The sequence below is a fragment of the Opisthorchis viverrini genome (assembly GCF_000715545.1).
Source record: "Opisthorchis viverrini unplaced genomic scaffold opera_v5_246, whole genome shotgun sequence".
NCBI lineage: Eukaryota > Metazoa > Platyhelminthes > Trematoda > Opisthorchiida > Opisthorchiidae > Opisthorchis > Opisthorchis viverrini.
In genome coordinates this window covers 558,456-574,536 of record NW_008751902.1, presented here as the reverse complement: position 1 = coordinate 574,536, position 16,081 = coordinate 558,456, and the positions used below count along the sequence as shown (strand labels likewise).

At 43.9% G+C, this 16,081-nt stretch overlaps 2 protein-coding genes across 2 annotated transcripts in view; one reads left to right on the top strand and one right to left on the bottom strand.

The window, feature by feature from the left end:
* Nucleotides 1-292: 292 nt before the first annotated feature.
* Nucleotides 293-752, top strand: T265_08933 (hypothetical protein; the record flags this gene model as incomplete). The annotated part of the gene is made up of 3 exons (XM_009174872.1): nt 293-370; nt 421-507; nt 555-752. The coding sequence occupies 3 exons, from the start codon at nt 293-295 to the stop codon at nt 750-752; spliced, it is 363 nt and encodes a 120-aa protein (XP_009173136.1).
* A 4,345-nt stretch (nt 753-5,097) lies between these two features.
* Nucleotides 5,098-16,081, bottom strand: part of T265_08932 (hypothetical protein) — a gene marked incomplete at both ends in the record, with an annotated part of 41,034 nt that continues 30,050 nt past the window's right edge. Inside the window, 5 exons of the mRNA XM_009174871.1 lie at nt 5,098-5,672; nt 6,758-6,933; nt 9,714-9,993; nt 12,085-12,447; nt 14,267-14,357. Of these exons, the coding sequence (XP_009173135.1) occupies nt 5,522-5,672; nt 6,758-6,933; nt 9,714-9,993; nt 12,085-12,447; nt 14,267-14,357 (1,061 nt within the window). The remainder of the gene's footprint in view (nt 5,673-6,757; nt 6,934-9,713; nt 9,994-12,084; nt 12,448-14,266; nt 14,358-16,081) is intronic.

The window sequence follows — 16,081 nt, the reverse complement described above, 5'->3', positions numbered from 1 at the left end:
TTGTGCGTTGGTCGTAAGATATTTCTGGAGAGCTCAAGCTTAAGGAAACGCTTAGCAGAAGCCAGTTGTGGACCCAGTTAAATCAAGTGGCGTTTGGCTATTGGTTCGGAGCAACTGTCCAGGTTCACCGTTTGTCTTAAGTTGCGCAGTCTGATTTTACACCAATCATATAGGTTACTCGCTTGTCACCTTCGGCAAACACACATGTTTTTTGCTTGCCGAACACTGTTTCGTTTTACATTTCCTAGTGTCTTTGTACTTCCATCTTCTTTCTTTCAGCAATTCTGTCACAATGAAACTGTTCCTGCACAATATACTAACATCCAGAGTGCTGAAATCTGTCAAAGTAGGCTACCCATTAGGATTAAAGGTAACTGACATGTTCTATTCTGACCTCCCCGTTAGGTGAAAAATTTGCAGGTGAAACCAATCGACTTCGACCCGACATACGTATCTCGCCTGATTCCCAAAGTTGAATGGAGCGTTGTGAAAAAGGTGGCCGATGAAGTTAGTGTTGTTTCTGTTTTCCTCGAACTTGAGTTTATTTGCTGCAGATTGGTGTGGATCACATTCCTATCTTACCCGGTGAACTTCCACCGGATTATGCGGAAAACGAGGAGTTTCTCAAACTCGCTCATCGAGCCTTGTTGGAAGTGGATATTATTGAAGGCACTTTGGTGTGTCCAGAAACAGGACGTGAATTTCCTATTTCAAACGGTATTCCTAATATGCTGGTTAATGAAGGCGAATAGATTTTTATCAACCAGTGTTGTGTTTTATTCATCACGCTACTCGAAGTATTTTTCTATAGGCGACTTGTGCACATCCTTTTTCGTTAGTTGACAGGTTTGCGTAAACACCACGACCATAAATCTCATCACTCTCAACCCCTACTTCCAGACCTTCTCCTGATACTCGTATTAGTTGCTTCCTCATCCCTGCTTATTATATTTAGCATTTCAGTGGTTCGCAGTAGTCCTATGGCACTTTGTTCCCCTAGCACTCTGTGAATACTCAACCGGGACATTACCAATCTGCCTAGACACTTTGTCAGACGTAGGCGTAAAGCCTACTGAGGTTGTCAAGTGGTATTTGTAGAATATATTTGCATCTTCACTTTCGGTATTCGCCTTCCGAAAACTGCTGAGGATCGTCGTACATATGTTGAACCTTTATTTCTAATCGTTGATAACGTGCGATCCAATCATATTGGCTTTTTAGCATACACTGGAATCTCTTACAGGACTAAATCTCTCTAATGTCACCAACCGTCTATAAGCAGCTCAAAGTAAGAATAAAACCAACTCGGTAAATGAAATGTCCGTCTGAGACGTTGTCACTCAAGTAGCCAATCAACACATGTGACCACGCGATATCGATCCCGTGGTTGTTTGAGTGCGAACTAGTCATACTGCTTACTGATCAGCGTCTAGCGGCCGACCGGTTAAGTGTTCAAATTGCCAGCCGGGAGGTCGCGGGCCCGAGACACTGGATTTTAGTGAGATGCGCCTTTCTGGTGATTCCGGGTAAGGAAGAAACAGCTATGCGGCGCTTCTCAGCATAGGTTGGCTTCACTTATAGGGCAAAACCTCCATAAAAACGCTGTTTTCAGTCACAAAATTGCGGCAGATTACCATAGATTATAACCGGATATGTGTTTCGGTTAGGCAGCCTATAGGGTAGAAGCCCTGCCCAAACACGCAAAACTGTCAGAACGTAATTCATAAACACCATCTTCCGTTATATCGTAATCTTTTCACCGACGCCTCCTGACAAATCATCGATATTGGTATTCATACTGTGAATGCTCTTTACTTCAGACGATTGAGAGTGCTGTGCTCCTCGTTGGGAGGACCGCTATGATTAAGACGTTTTTATAAGGTGAGTTTGTACTAGATATGTATGCGAATTATTTTACTGTGCGTGGCAAGATTGCTGAGTTGAAATAAAACCCGAGGGCTTGGGCGACTCGCCCCCAAGACCATCTTGAACCATTGATACCCATTAAATACAATCAGCAACGCAACAGGGAAATTCGTGTACTAGTAACGTTCCTAGCACCATATGGTTCTGTTAATGAATTAATCTCTAGCCTATACATAAACAAGCGCAGACCGAGGCAGCATGGTGTGGAGAACCTAATTGTCAGAAAGGCGTTTCATCGTCGCGTACGGCGTTCGTTCGCTTTACATGCTTGTGTGCTTACGTGCTCGAGTGTGACTGACAGCCTTTGCTGATCGTCATACGTTTCCTACGTCGATTCGACTACACTAAGTGCTGATCAGAATCTATATTTTCATGACATGTTAAACCCCTTTGTAGTGTGGTTACACCAGCCATGTAATCTTGTCATTGGACTGATGTGGTATTTTGCAACTGGCCCGGTTTCCAGCTGAGAATTCATCACACTTTGGCGGCACCCTCGTCAGTGCCGAGTTAACTCATGTACAACAGCCATCAGGGAAAGGGCTATGAACATTGTAGGTTATCTCATTTTTCCTTACATCTCGTATTCATCACCTCAAGTTGCTCAACTTACTTCGTCTGGGTACCTATGGTTGACCGGACGAAGAGGACTTTTGGGATCTAACAGTAAATCGGGTTGAAGTGGCCCAGTGGTTAGGGCGTGAATTTACCGACTGGTAGATTCGTCGTTCGAATCCGACCTCTGCATCTCCTATCTAGGCTTGGGCAACCTGGCAACCAGCCCTCGTGCGTCCTTCGGGTGGCATGGCAGCCAGGCACCGAAAGGGTTCTATAGCTGAACGGTTGTCTTTTTTTTAAGTTCTAAAATCCCAAGGTGAAAATAGGAGTCCATTTTCCCAAGTTTTGTCTTATGCGATTCACTCTCCAAGAATTACGGGTACTATCCTAAGCGGAAGCTGTACCATACCGGGATTTGATTCGCTATGTATCACCAAGCTGTAATAGTTTGCTTGTAGATGTTTGCTGACAATAGTTTTGTGGTGAACACTACCTATACCACATAAAGATCGGCTTTCGGTTTTCATGTCATCATGTTCTGAAAACTACTTCCTGTCGAAACGCCTGTGCAACCAGCACAACCTTTAACTGTATTCATTCGGATGCGTCTTACATCGTTTTACTGAGTGGTTACTCTCTGGTGTTTGTTTCTCACCACTGGGGACGTCGTGTTTAAGGAGACCAGACTGGACTACACAATTGTGACGTTTCAGTCCAACGTATGCAAACGGAGGTGAAAGTGCAAAAAACCAACCTCTGCCAACAAGGCAAATGTGCTCTCAATTGAGCCAGAAGCAAACCCATGCAGGCACGCACGACGCTTCAATCTATTGTAACTTAATCCCCACTCGAGTTCTTGTCGGCCCGCATCCGTTATGTACACCCATCAAGGCCGCTCGGCTCACTCTTCAAGATTTGCTTTGCTTTCTTAGCTAGAGATTCTTGCGTCGTGCTGCCTAACCGAGCCTTCAGTGATGTAGACTCTTATAAATTTGTTATAGGCTACAATCACGAATCTTCTTCCATCCATTCGCGCCTCCGACTGGATAGTGCTCTATTATGGTAACTTGTCATGGAAATCACTGTCGCTGTCAGAGTTAGCGGTCTATATCAGTAGTGCTAGGCAGCTCACGCTATACCTGAGGAATATCGACTAAACTTCAAGTTCGATTGTTTGAGTCCCAAGTTTTGTTAATCTGAGCCATTGGATGGGACACCAGGCCTTTCTCCAAATTGTTAACAGAATACGGAATGCTTTGAACCACTTTTTGGTGAAAATTACCTACGAACCATGTTTCTGTACATATCTTCGAGAGGAGGACCAACCTTCACGATTTCCGGTGCCAGAAAATAATCCACGCTGGTTGATAGTGCTAACCACTGCGCTCGTGATGACTCTGATTAAAATAAGAACCTACGGTCTGTGGTTCGAACCCGAACTCAGCATCTCGAGTGCTTCTGTCTAGGCTTGAGCAACGTGGTATTACTTCAACCCTCATGCTTCCTTCCGATGACATGGTCGCTATGCACCGACTGGATGGTACAGTTGAATGAATATAGATTTACCATCTCATCTAAATTAATCAACAAGTGACAGCAGAGCCTTCCTCAGTGAGTCGGAAGCTGTTTCGTCTCATTAAAACTCCGTCTGAGATGGCTATTTTCTCCATTATCCTAGTGAAATTGGTGGGGTAACCGAATTGTAGCTTTATTGTTGGCCGTTACCTCTGCTGATCCCGACAAACTGAAAAAAATGTTTAGCATTTTTATTGCTACACCACTTTTCTTGGATAGTTATTCAAGTTCATTGGCAGGTTTTCACGGGTGACTCACCTGAATCACACCTTTGTGATATAGCGTGTTACGTCTATACGAATTTGCTTTATCAGATGCATGTGAATCAGTTTGATTCCGGTACCGGTAGCTTGATATATGAAAATTCTTACCCATCCAGTGAGTGACTGAACAGTTAACACAAGGTCATGCTATTTTTCGCCCAGTTTTTGCCACGGTGGATCTTCTCACGGAGCAACACAATTCATGTCAACCAAACGGTGACACGAGCTAACTGAGTTTGATCTTGGTTGATGAATCCTGTCATAAGAGTCGGTAATACTGACAAGTTGCCTTGAAAGTTATTTTATGCTTCAGTTGGCGCTCTTTTTCTTGTCCCTTATGTTAGACAAAATTCTTTTTTTGTCCTCGCAACAACCGTTGGTACCTCTTCCGATGACCAGGGACAAATTAGCTAGCTCTTTCTGATAGAGCACCTGGGATCCAGACAGCAATTTCGCCACAATCGATATATGTGCTGACGTAAATTTTACCCAGTTTTTGTTCCGAGGAATCTTTCAGCTCTATACATAAAATGGATCCCGCAATGCTGACAACCTAAAACCCTCCTCACTACCTAAAACATGGTCATTTACTGCGGAAATATCTGTTCGGACTACTTGGAGGTAGATTTTAGAGGATGCATTTTACCTGGGTGGTTGCATTTTCATCAGTAGAGCGAAATATCCAGGGGACCCATCAACTTTTCCATGGAGATTAAGTCGATACAAGAAGCTAGGGAATTTACAGTATCAAAACGACGGGTTTGAACAGTGTAGTATCTTTACTGGTCAGAAATTGATGTACAGTCAGCCAGTCGACAGGAAGTTGGAACACCGTGCATAAAGTATAAAAACAGTGTAGGAGCAGTCGGGATTGAACCAGCGATGCAAAATCTGTGTCTGATAGGTAGATACGTGTTTGAGGAAGGGACACCGTGTGGGAATTCTAAGGAACATGATCATCTGCTTTCGTCGTGTAAACAGCAGTAAACAGAGTGAGTCAAGCCCTTCTGAAATGAAGAGTCAGAAATGTCTAACCATCAGGTCTACTTAAATACGCAAATGTCCGAAAACCGAAGGGAAGGAATCTTGAACTGAAGGAGTAATTTTGGAAATGATACGAATTGAATGGAATCGTGATATCACTGGGTTCGTATGATTGTAGAAAGGCATAAGTGGTCCTGATTTGTGCGTGAACCTGATCATTTGTATTTGTTTATTCGACGAAGTTGAACATAACACAGGATGTAGAAGAATATCATTATTAGCACTTGTCCGAACACATTGCTCCATAAGTCCCAAGCCGTAGCATAGGGGAGGTCTTGATCACGCAAGTAAAGTGTTCCTGATTGGCTGTTTTGGGGGAGAAAATGCGCTATTTCAGATGTGATGAAATCCATGCGCAGACCATATTAACAGTGTCAATGAAACAGTCACTTCATAGGAAACAACAGCTAAAGTCGTCCAAGTCTAAATGACAGACATATTAAGGTGTGTGACCTAGCACTTTGCGCACGCTTGAAGAACCGGCCTCGTACTTGGTTTGGAACATGAAAAGCATGTTGAACGGTTTTCACTCGTTTAAAAGAGCTTTCAACTTCCGTATGCTATGTGGTTGTTCTGATGTCGAAACTCGTTCTGTTAGGCTAAATCCATCAGTTAGACAAGAAAGCTAAAAAGCACTGACAGTTGGTTCATTTTTCTGAGAATAGTTAGCAAGGCAAATCTCAAGAGCCAGCTAAGAATTACGTTCGGCGGTGACGGAACTGCTGTGCCGCATTAAGTCGTCTATTCATGTGGTTAACCACACGTTTTTACCCTTATTTGGGTTCTTCAGGTGATCAGTCGCTTACCTGTTCGCACTGTTGATTTAACACATACACCAGTTCAGTAGCTAGTGGCAGAACGTGAGACAATTCACCAACCTGTACATAACGTATAATTCATCCTGCTGATCGATGGAATAATCAAAAACCAATGCATCGGCTTGGACTTTAAACACATACTTCGTAAGCTGCGATCAGTTCCTAACTAATGAGCTTCACGCCATGAAATTTCTTGGTCAAAATTGACAGGTCTCATTCGTGCTAATAAACTCCGAACCCATTTGGTGGCGTTGTACATGAAACGGTGTGTTCTTTTGCAAGAGCACGTCACTGTAAGTAGCAAGCACTCAACAAAATGCAACTGTCACTGGACACGCTGTGCATAAAGTTACTGAAAGCGCTTCAACTTGTGGAGACCAATAGTCTGGAAGCTCGAATGAACGAATACGCACCGAGGTCTAATCAGTTAGTCTGATATGCTCAATTAGTTCCGTCGCAAGTCTTGTTTTCAAACCAAGTACTTATCGTACGGGATCATATGAAACAAGGTGGGTGTGGTCATTCGAAAATAGCAAACAGTGGTTTGACAGTGAGTGATAGAGTAGACCTTACCATTGACGATTGTCCGGTGCTCCTGGTACAGAGGTGTTTGTGATTGGACAGAATGTCAGACTTCGCATTTCCGCTGTCAACAGCCCACCCATGCTGTATCGAAATATGGACAAGTATCTCAGCCAACTCAACCATGCGGCCATTGACTTAAGGTTGATCAAATATCCACCGAACACCTGCGATGAAATATAGGAAAGTCATTATTCGTTGTATTCAATGTATCTCAATTTAATGCAGATTCCACACAACACTCGCGTTCAAGTATTAGATATCATGTGCTAACTCTAACTCTTCGGGGGCACTAGGCCAACTTTTCCTTATTTTTGCTGACTACTTGAGTTATCGCAAGTAGTTCCGCTGTTCGACAGATGTACGTCAACCGGCGGCATACTCCATGTCTTTCATCCGTGTCATTCACCGCTATTGCTGTTTTACGGCGAAGAAATCAGAGGTGATGTTTTCTAAGGGGAGTACAGTATCGCCAGCAATAAATGACCAGATGGGACAGACAAGCTTAGCATACATGGCCCCGAGGTTGAGGCAGCACGTTTCGAGCATTCCCGCGAACTTCCAAAAAAGTTCAACATTTTGCACTATCCGTAGGTTCCGTATGAAACATTCAGATTTTTTCAACGGAGGTCTAAACACTACAGAGGCAGAGCTGGTCCACCTGCGGCTATCAGTCTATTATTTGCGAATCTAGGAGCTCGCTTAACGTAGATACTTCAAGTTGGTAACGGGAATAACTGATTAGTGGACGTGCACTTAGTACTGAGATAAGCTCGAGATAGCTCTTAAGGCGCCTCCGTAGGTTCCGTATGAAACATTCAGATTTTTTCAACGGAGGTCTAAACACTACAGAGGCAGAGCTGGTCCACCTGCGGCTATCAGTCTATTATTTGCGAATCTAGGAGCTCGCTTAACGTAGATACTTCAAGTTGGTAACGGGAATAACTGATTAGTGGACGTGCACTTAGTACTGAGATAAGCTCGAGATAGCTCGGTGATTAAGGCGCCAGCTTACAAAGCGGAAGGTCCGCGGTTCGAACACACATTCCAGCACATTCCGAATGACACCAAGAAGGACTCCTACAAAGTCGCGAGTTACTTGCCATAGACGAGTGGAAGCCTAACTATGGAAATCAGCCAATCGCCGTCATGTCCAAGGAGATAGGATCCTGGACCGTCGCGTTGCTAAGTTACCCAAAACATTCTGCGCTCCTGGTATCACTTCTTTGGTAAATGATACTATAATAGATCGTCATGATTAATGTAAGCTTCATTAAGATGTTTCGTGATCAGATTCACTGGTGCTGTTTCATGTGGCAAGCTTTCGGCAGATCGCGAATCGCAGATCTGTTGTCTGCGCTTCACTTAGCAAACGGACAGAATCGGCTGTTTGATTCCACCGGAGATGTCAGTCTTGCTAGGTTGAGATCTGACTAAGCTATGGTAGTTCTCACAGGTAATTGACTATCCTGCAGGTGGCTATGGTAAAATATGGTCATAACTACTGAGGGTGTACACATCACTGAGATTGGTTACTAAAGTAGTAATAGTCCGATCTTGAGCTATAATTCTGTAACTCTGAAATCATTCTCGTAGCTTTTATACTGATCACTGAAGGTAACATCTTTGTCTTAGTCTGTCGTATTTGGCTTGGGTTCAGGTATAATCAGATCGCGCGTTGTGTTTTGAGTTGTTCATTGACTGTTGAGAAAGGCTTCACCTCAATATGCTGATAACTTCACACGTTAGTCTTCTGCCTGATTGTTTCCGCCAGTTAGGTCATTCCGGTGAATCACTGCGCCGGGTTGAGCCTAGTTACTATTACGTCAGAAAATTGTGAATTTGACAGTGATGGTATCGAAAATGCACCCACGATAGAGTCAATGATTGAGTGGTGTATCTGGAACTCAGGACGCTTGTTATTTTATTTTGTGGATAGCTAAGTGAAGTGAATTATAAGGTGCTGCCACTTGCTTCCGTCGGTCCCGATCGCAAATCACTCTCAACGTATTGGTTGACAAGCATGACGACAAATGCATAATGTTCAGTCACGGAACATGGAATAAATCTGAAGACCCCTGAGAATGACGTCGAGTCGACCGATGTCGGAATGGTTCTGGTCTCTCTTTCAGGGTTCTGACTAGGTGATTAACGGATGCAAATAGGATTGTGGCCCATCTGAATAACCTGAACCATTTCCGCCGTGTGTATGTCTTTGTGTGAGGCGTAGTTTGGGGACGTGCTACTCCCAATTCGTGATGCACTCGCACACCCAACACGCCTGACGAAACAGTGATTTCTATTTCAAACTATTCAAGTATTGCATTTCAGTCCGAGGACACCTGGGACACCCAGGATAAGACGGCTCCATGTTGTTCATATTCCATGTTGTTCGTATTCCATACTGTTTACCAGCCAAAAACAGTCAATCGCACTTCAAGAGTAACCTGATTTTGAGGCCAGCATCATTGACAGTGAAATAAAGTAGTGCCTAAACTTTGTGTCGCAAGCGGGTCGTACTTTTGGAACAATCGCTTTAGGGTTCTCCATAGGGATTCGGTAACCTTAACATATAATCCGCAGATTTTTGCTGCCCATTTCAACATTTTCATTGCAAATGTGTAGCATCAATGCTCATTAAAAGCCAAATTACTGAAGATGAACAGAGTGGGTGTACGATGGTTTCCAATACCGTACTTTGTCGAACTCGAGAACTCGAGAAGCCCCTAGAATCGAGGACTTCAGTCTTCCACGTCTATCACCGTCTATCACCATGCAAAACCGTAACTATGAAGGAGATTTCATATCTGCATCACTTTCGGTTGAACGAGAGGACAATATTACCCCTTACAAAGGTTTGTCTTTCCACAAGAATAATGGGTAAACCCTGTTCCTGTCCAGTACTAATATAATCGACCAAAATTTCCGGATACTGCTTCAAACTCACCATCATGAAGACAAACAGAATGGATACAACAACGTTGGCGATCCCAAACAGCGTGAAGGTTGCTGACATGAAAAGCGCTATTGCGGCAGCGGCCAAGGTTGTGATGCTTAAAAGGAGCTCGAAATAGAAGAACGCACCGACCTCTGGTAATAGGCCGGCCATCCAGTAGCAAATGGGCATGAATAGGAGGACTGGGAGGACTTTGGTTGGGAGTATGTCACACAGTATCTTAGATAAAAAATACGCAGATATCCTGTAGTATCCACTGCTGTTCTCATGTCTGTAAGCCAGAATGGAATAAAAAGAGACGAAGTTCTTTGAATGGAAGGACCGGTCAACATAGTCCTATAAAGTCGTAATAGATATACGAGAGACAGTTAAATCGTTTCCGTGAGTAAGAACCCAAATATAAGTCATGTAGAGACATCTATGAGCGAGATGCGAGCCGTCGACTTCTCATTTGTTCAGTTAACTGTGCTACCGAGGATACCGGCCCACGTCGCGTATGCATACGGATTTCACATAGGTCAGTCACATTTCTAGTTAGTTGAATGGAAGTTGACATCTGTCAGTGCCATCAATGAGCTCCCTAATATCCCTCCTACAGTTGACCAAATGCTTATACCATCAAAATAACCGAGACATTAGTTCGTTTGAATGATCGGGAACAGACAAAGGTTGGACTAATATTATGTGATCTGCGGCAACCCAGCTGGGGAAACATCCGTCCAGTAGGCATGAGGTCGCGGGTGATTCTAGCCCAGGGGTGTGTGTGTTGTGTGTACTCGGGCGCCTACTCAAGATTATTTGATCCTCATCTCCCATGTTTTCTGACTTGGGACAGTGTCCAGTAAGTCCAAACCTTTGACGGTGCATTTTGGTTCCATATTTAGGAATGTGACAGTTGAAGCCATGTGAAAGTAACTGAAGGTGATTATGTGGATGACCGATAAATCTCTTTCAAAGCATAATGAAATTGGAGGTAAAACAGTGTAGCACAACAGTTTCTATGCGAAGCTGCCATATGTGTGCCCGGGTTCTCCACAACTAATGGAGTAAGAAAAGGACAATCGAAACACCGATGTTGCTCATGTGTTAACGTGGGAGCTACTGACCTTCGGGTGGCATGGCAGTTAGGCACCGAAAGGGGTGAACGAAATAACTCTGCCACATGCACTTCGCACCTGCAAAGTGTAAGGTGCTGCTACAGGCAGGCGAGCCAATCGACGTCGTAGATAAATTCGTTTACCTGGGCAGCTGTATAAATTCCAGTACAGTGGCCGGGGATGAGAGTACTTTTCGAACTGAGAAGGCCAGCGCAGCTTTTTCCGACGTCCGATACCTATGGCGCCGACATGACGTGAGTTTGTTATCAAGGGCAGAGTTTACATTGCGACAGTGCGATCTATACTGCTTTATGGATCAGAAAGATGGCCTCTACGCGCAGAGGGCGTACGGAAGATGTCCGTGTTTGACCATCGTTGTCTTCGAAGCATTAGTCAGGTCTTACGTGAACATCGGATTAGCAATGCTGAGGTACGCCAGATAGTCTTATGCAGAAGAAGCGCTCCAGCTATGGACGAATTACACACGCGTCATAGGTTGCGCTGCTTAGGACATGTACTTCGCATGCCAGAAGACCGTCTTCCTCACAGGGATTTTTTTCCAGTCCTGTGATGAGTGGAAGCGACAGGAAGGTGAACAGTGTATGTATGGCTACGAAGTACGAAAACACTAGCTTGTAAACTCCCTGGATGGGACCCTGAGTCTCCTCTCACCAATGGTCATTGACACTGACAGAAACGGCCCAATAGTGCAGTCAATGACACTCGTGCATCAAAGCTATCACCTTCAATGCGTAGCTATTCAATTCCTGAATCAAATGAACGTGCAAATATCTCTCGAACTCTCCCACACTCCGGTGATCGGAACTATAGCAGTGGGAACCAATGTGTCTGTGGTACACGGTTTATAGCTGATGAATTGACATCGATTGATTGACTGGGATTTACACACCTACTCCCGTATACGGTGATATGCAAGCTCATGGACAAATGGAAACAATCAGCGTTTACATTGCAACAGCTTTTACACGTTAGGCACAGATCCAAGAATCCCAGTGATTATTCATTAGACCTGACATTTATACAGTGTGTAGATAAAAATGAAGTATGCAGTACACATAGTGTATAGACCTGCGATGGAACATGTTAGGGTAGTGAAGCGTTTGACCGGTGAATATCACCTGCATTTGACTCCATCAATCCTCACTTATTTACTCAAAAAACTCTTCCCTCCCTCTGACTAAAACGACTAAACATTTACCTTACTAACCAATGACAGATCTCCGTGATGAATGCAAGGCACTTACATGAAAAGGACACGTTCCTTGATAAAGAGTTCAATCGATCCCAAATTGACGAATACTACCTGAAGTGTGGAGAAGAAGAAAAGGCCAGCTCTGTTTTGAATTCCTGATTCAAGCGAAGTGTCCATTTGAAAATAGACAGTCCCCATAGACAAGGCGAAGAACAGATAGACGAGTGTTTGCACCACCGAAGCAAGTGGATCTCGGAGCAGATTCAATGAAGTTCGCCAGCATACTTGATTCAACTGTCGGCAGAATGGTACAGCATAACTCACGTCGGTCGTAATCGCGGATTTCCCATTTCCTGGGGGACCGGCCCCATCGGGGTGTAACCGCTTTGCTATTGCCGCAACTTCTTTCAAGATGCTAGTAGGGGGAAGATGAAGGCAGAAGAAGTCAAAAGTTCGAAGGGTAGAAAGTGTTTTACCGAATGAAACCGGTGTGTCTTTGAGAAGGTGTAATGGGGGTTACGAGGCTCAACAATTCTTCAAGGAACGTCCCTTTGAGAAGCGGACATCTGGGTTGATGGGAAGGAAAGACATACTCATACATGCATTCGCTAATTAGATTGGTGTTAATGCACGACTCAGTTGAATCCCAGCTGAATTTCCCTCTCAGGATATTCTTCAACCGAATGTTCCGTCGAAGAGCTTTCAGTAACCTTATGAGTGATATGCGTCGCAAACGAAATATCGTGTGATATCTTGAAGATCGTGCCAAGCGAAACATGAAGCGGCCTTGGTGCAGTACATTTACTTGAACGGTGGGATAAACTAGAGAGATTCGGGTGGGAGTTCGTTGAGTTTCCAATTGAAACCAAGTTTGTGTGCAAATAAGTGTGTCTGACGAATTGCGAACAATTTGGTGAATAAGTACAACGCGGGGTTGACGGAAACTCTGGAACTGCGCCCTCTGCAAGAAGGACGAATCAAGTCGTGGGCTGTCGATGACTTCCCAGCGACCTTATGAATAGTGCCCCCGGTCAAGAAAAAAGCACTACATGTTTATTTTGAAAGGAATATATGAATGACTGCTTCTCAAAGCCCACCTATGTCGCCGATGTAACACGCAGAACTTTCCTATCCGTACATTTTGCTGACCAGCGCTTTCTGAAAGGAGTGGGTGTAGCTGGTCAGCAACCTTTGAGCAGTTGGTAACCACCACACGTCACGCGCTCATACTTCACGTGGAAAGCTAAAAGGGGCTATGTACCAACACTTGTCTAGGTAAAATTAACTTTGGTGCACTGGACTTCTCTACCATGATAAATTTACCCCGAACAAAGAATCCACCGCTCCAAACAAATCTAGAAAATAGCTGTTGAGTTTATTGTTGGATATCAGATAAGACCTCATGGTTGAGTTTTAGGATAAATCTCAATATTACTTGTTAGCTATTGTGTACATTTCATCGATTTCTTTGGTTAGAGAAGATTACGTGACTCGGGGGGACGGTTGAGACTTCGTTTCTCATGTTCAGACCAATCCAGCGGGTGACTCTACGTAACGCTGGTAGCCGTACAGTCTCATTAGAGTAATAGAGGACTTCCATTCATGCACCAACTTCCTTTTCTTGATCGTTTTCATACTAGTGGTTTTGGTGGTCTCCAGCGTCTTTTCGATCAGTCCGGGTGGAGTGGATCATAGTTCTAATCATCACACCTACACATGCTAACACCTTTCAGGATTGCACATGGTTAATCATACACCACTGTCCCGTTCTGTACGTGTATCAGCGTCAGTTCATTCGTGTTTTCTGATAATCTCGTTTTGTATGCCCCACATTTGTCAAATTACTGGGGACGGGCAATCGTAAAAATGGATCCTGATTGCAGTTCATCGTATGAACATGGTTCTTATGGCAGTCAGTTAACACCTGGACTCCGGTAAAAAAACGGGAGTGATCAGTTCCTGATTAGTCCTGATTGAGAACGGGATCTGGATCTGGGGATGCCTTACCGACCTGTAGCAGTGTTGAACTGTTTCCCTGACAATGTTTAACTAAACTTGTCCCATTTTCTTTGAATTTTCGCCTGTCACCGCTGCCAAAAACTGAGCTGGAACGAAGGATTGGTTGACAGACAAAGGTGAGCTTTTCATATTCTAGTGATCCTAAAAGACGAGGCTTCCTCCTAGCTTTAGAGAATTAATATATGGAGACCCTCAGGAGGTTTGAAAAAACTTACAGTTCGTATTCCGCCGATTCGTCCCACTCCTTGACAAGGCGTTCCCCGACTAAATGAATGTGTTCTGGTTCGTCCAAAGGGGTGTCGCTGTCTGAAAACGAAAGACAAACAGTACAGCCGAGCAATGGTAACCGTGTAGCTTGGTTCCAGAAGGGGTAAGCGTGCTCAGAAGTCAAACGCTGTCACGAAAGCAAACCTTTCATTCTCTACGTGGAATGTTTTGACGGAAAACAGATGCAAAAATTATGCACTACAACACCGTATGGTGAACAGGAATTCAGCAACCCGCTTTCTAACATATTCTTACCATTGATAGGCTGACTTTAGCCTTACTTAACCTGTTGTCTTCGTGTTGTCAGAAACCTAAACAAATGACTATTCATCACCGAAACGGTACCGACGAAATATGAGGAAGAACAGAATGACGGTAGGTTTCAGTAATAGCAAACAAGGATTCAAATGTGAAGCGTGTTCTAGAAGTATAGGTGGAGTCGTGAAAAGCACATTTGAAGATGATGGCTGTGCGAAACATTGAGAGACTAGCCTGACCAAAAGTCACAGTGCTTCTCTGAAAAGAAAGCCAAAAAGGATGTTCTTGAAGTGCCATTGCATCTTACGTGCTTCAATGAATGCAATTTTGTAGAAATCCTGAATGAGTCCTGGGAATAAAACATGGGCAAAATATAACCAATATGGGAGGCTTTGATTCTCAACCTTATTGTAAGGTTTTGTGTTACGTAAAACTTCCTCGCTCTGACTAACAACAAGCCTAGTCGTCGAACCTCCCTGGGCGTCGCAGTTGGGTGGGCTTCGATCTTCTTGAAGTTTGACTCAAAATAGGAAGGTTTTGCATCGATTAAGATTACTCACCTCCTCGCATGGAAGTTGGATGCACTTACCCTATTGACTCGACTGGTATGTTCGCTTAACTACCTAAATTTCTTGTCCTAATGAATATTTTCCGTTGCATGCTCACAAAGCGATATTAACTTGGTGCACATTGTCAACGGCGAATTACTGTTCAAGTGGAATCAAAGTTTGATGCAAGGGGAGTGGTCTTCTCATTCTTTCACACACAATTTGGGTCACAGCATCCTTCGTATGTGCAAAAAATTAATCGAAAGCCAGTTTCAAAGGTTCTTTTGAAGTAGGGGAAAGCAGCAATTGTTTTTCGGTCGTACGGGTGGCGCTGCTTAGGCATTATACAAAATGTGAAAATGTGATAACGGCATCTGATGGTCGGACGTCTATCAAATGCTCTCGAGTATGTCCCACACTGAAGTTAGGTGTTAAAGTGTTAAGAGAAATGGTAGTATTTACATCAGTGCCTAGGACCGTTAATTTGGGGAGTTTTATTTGAACGAAAGTCGATGGTTGACAGACACTAGAGTGTCTCGGTAAAAGGGCACCACATCAAACATCATATCAGGATTAAAAAGTTCATTGAAGTTACCCTATTTGAAATCGGGGCGCCTTCATATTTATACCGACATTCTTGTAAAGATGTTGGGTGGTAGTAACGTGAAAATGTACTCAACACAGTTGTTCATGCTTATGTAGTTCCTAGCGAATGTCAGGGCGTGGAAATATTGGCAGCTCGGGTATGTGTAGTGGTGGTGGACCAGATAGTCATTAGACTGTTCTCGGGGCTTCACAAAAGTTTCGTTCCCAGTCGAGGGGACATCGTCAGTGCGCAGTTGAGTGGTTGCCTCCTTCGCGTCCAGCGGTGTTTATATAGTATTTGAAGAGTATTTAATATCTACTCATGTGATTGTCCCACATAGTGCTTGTTGGAAAGTTCGTACCTTCTACACG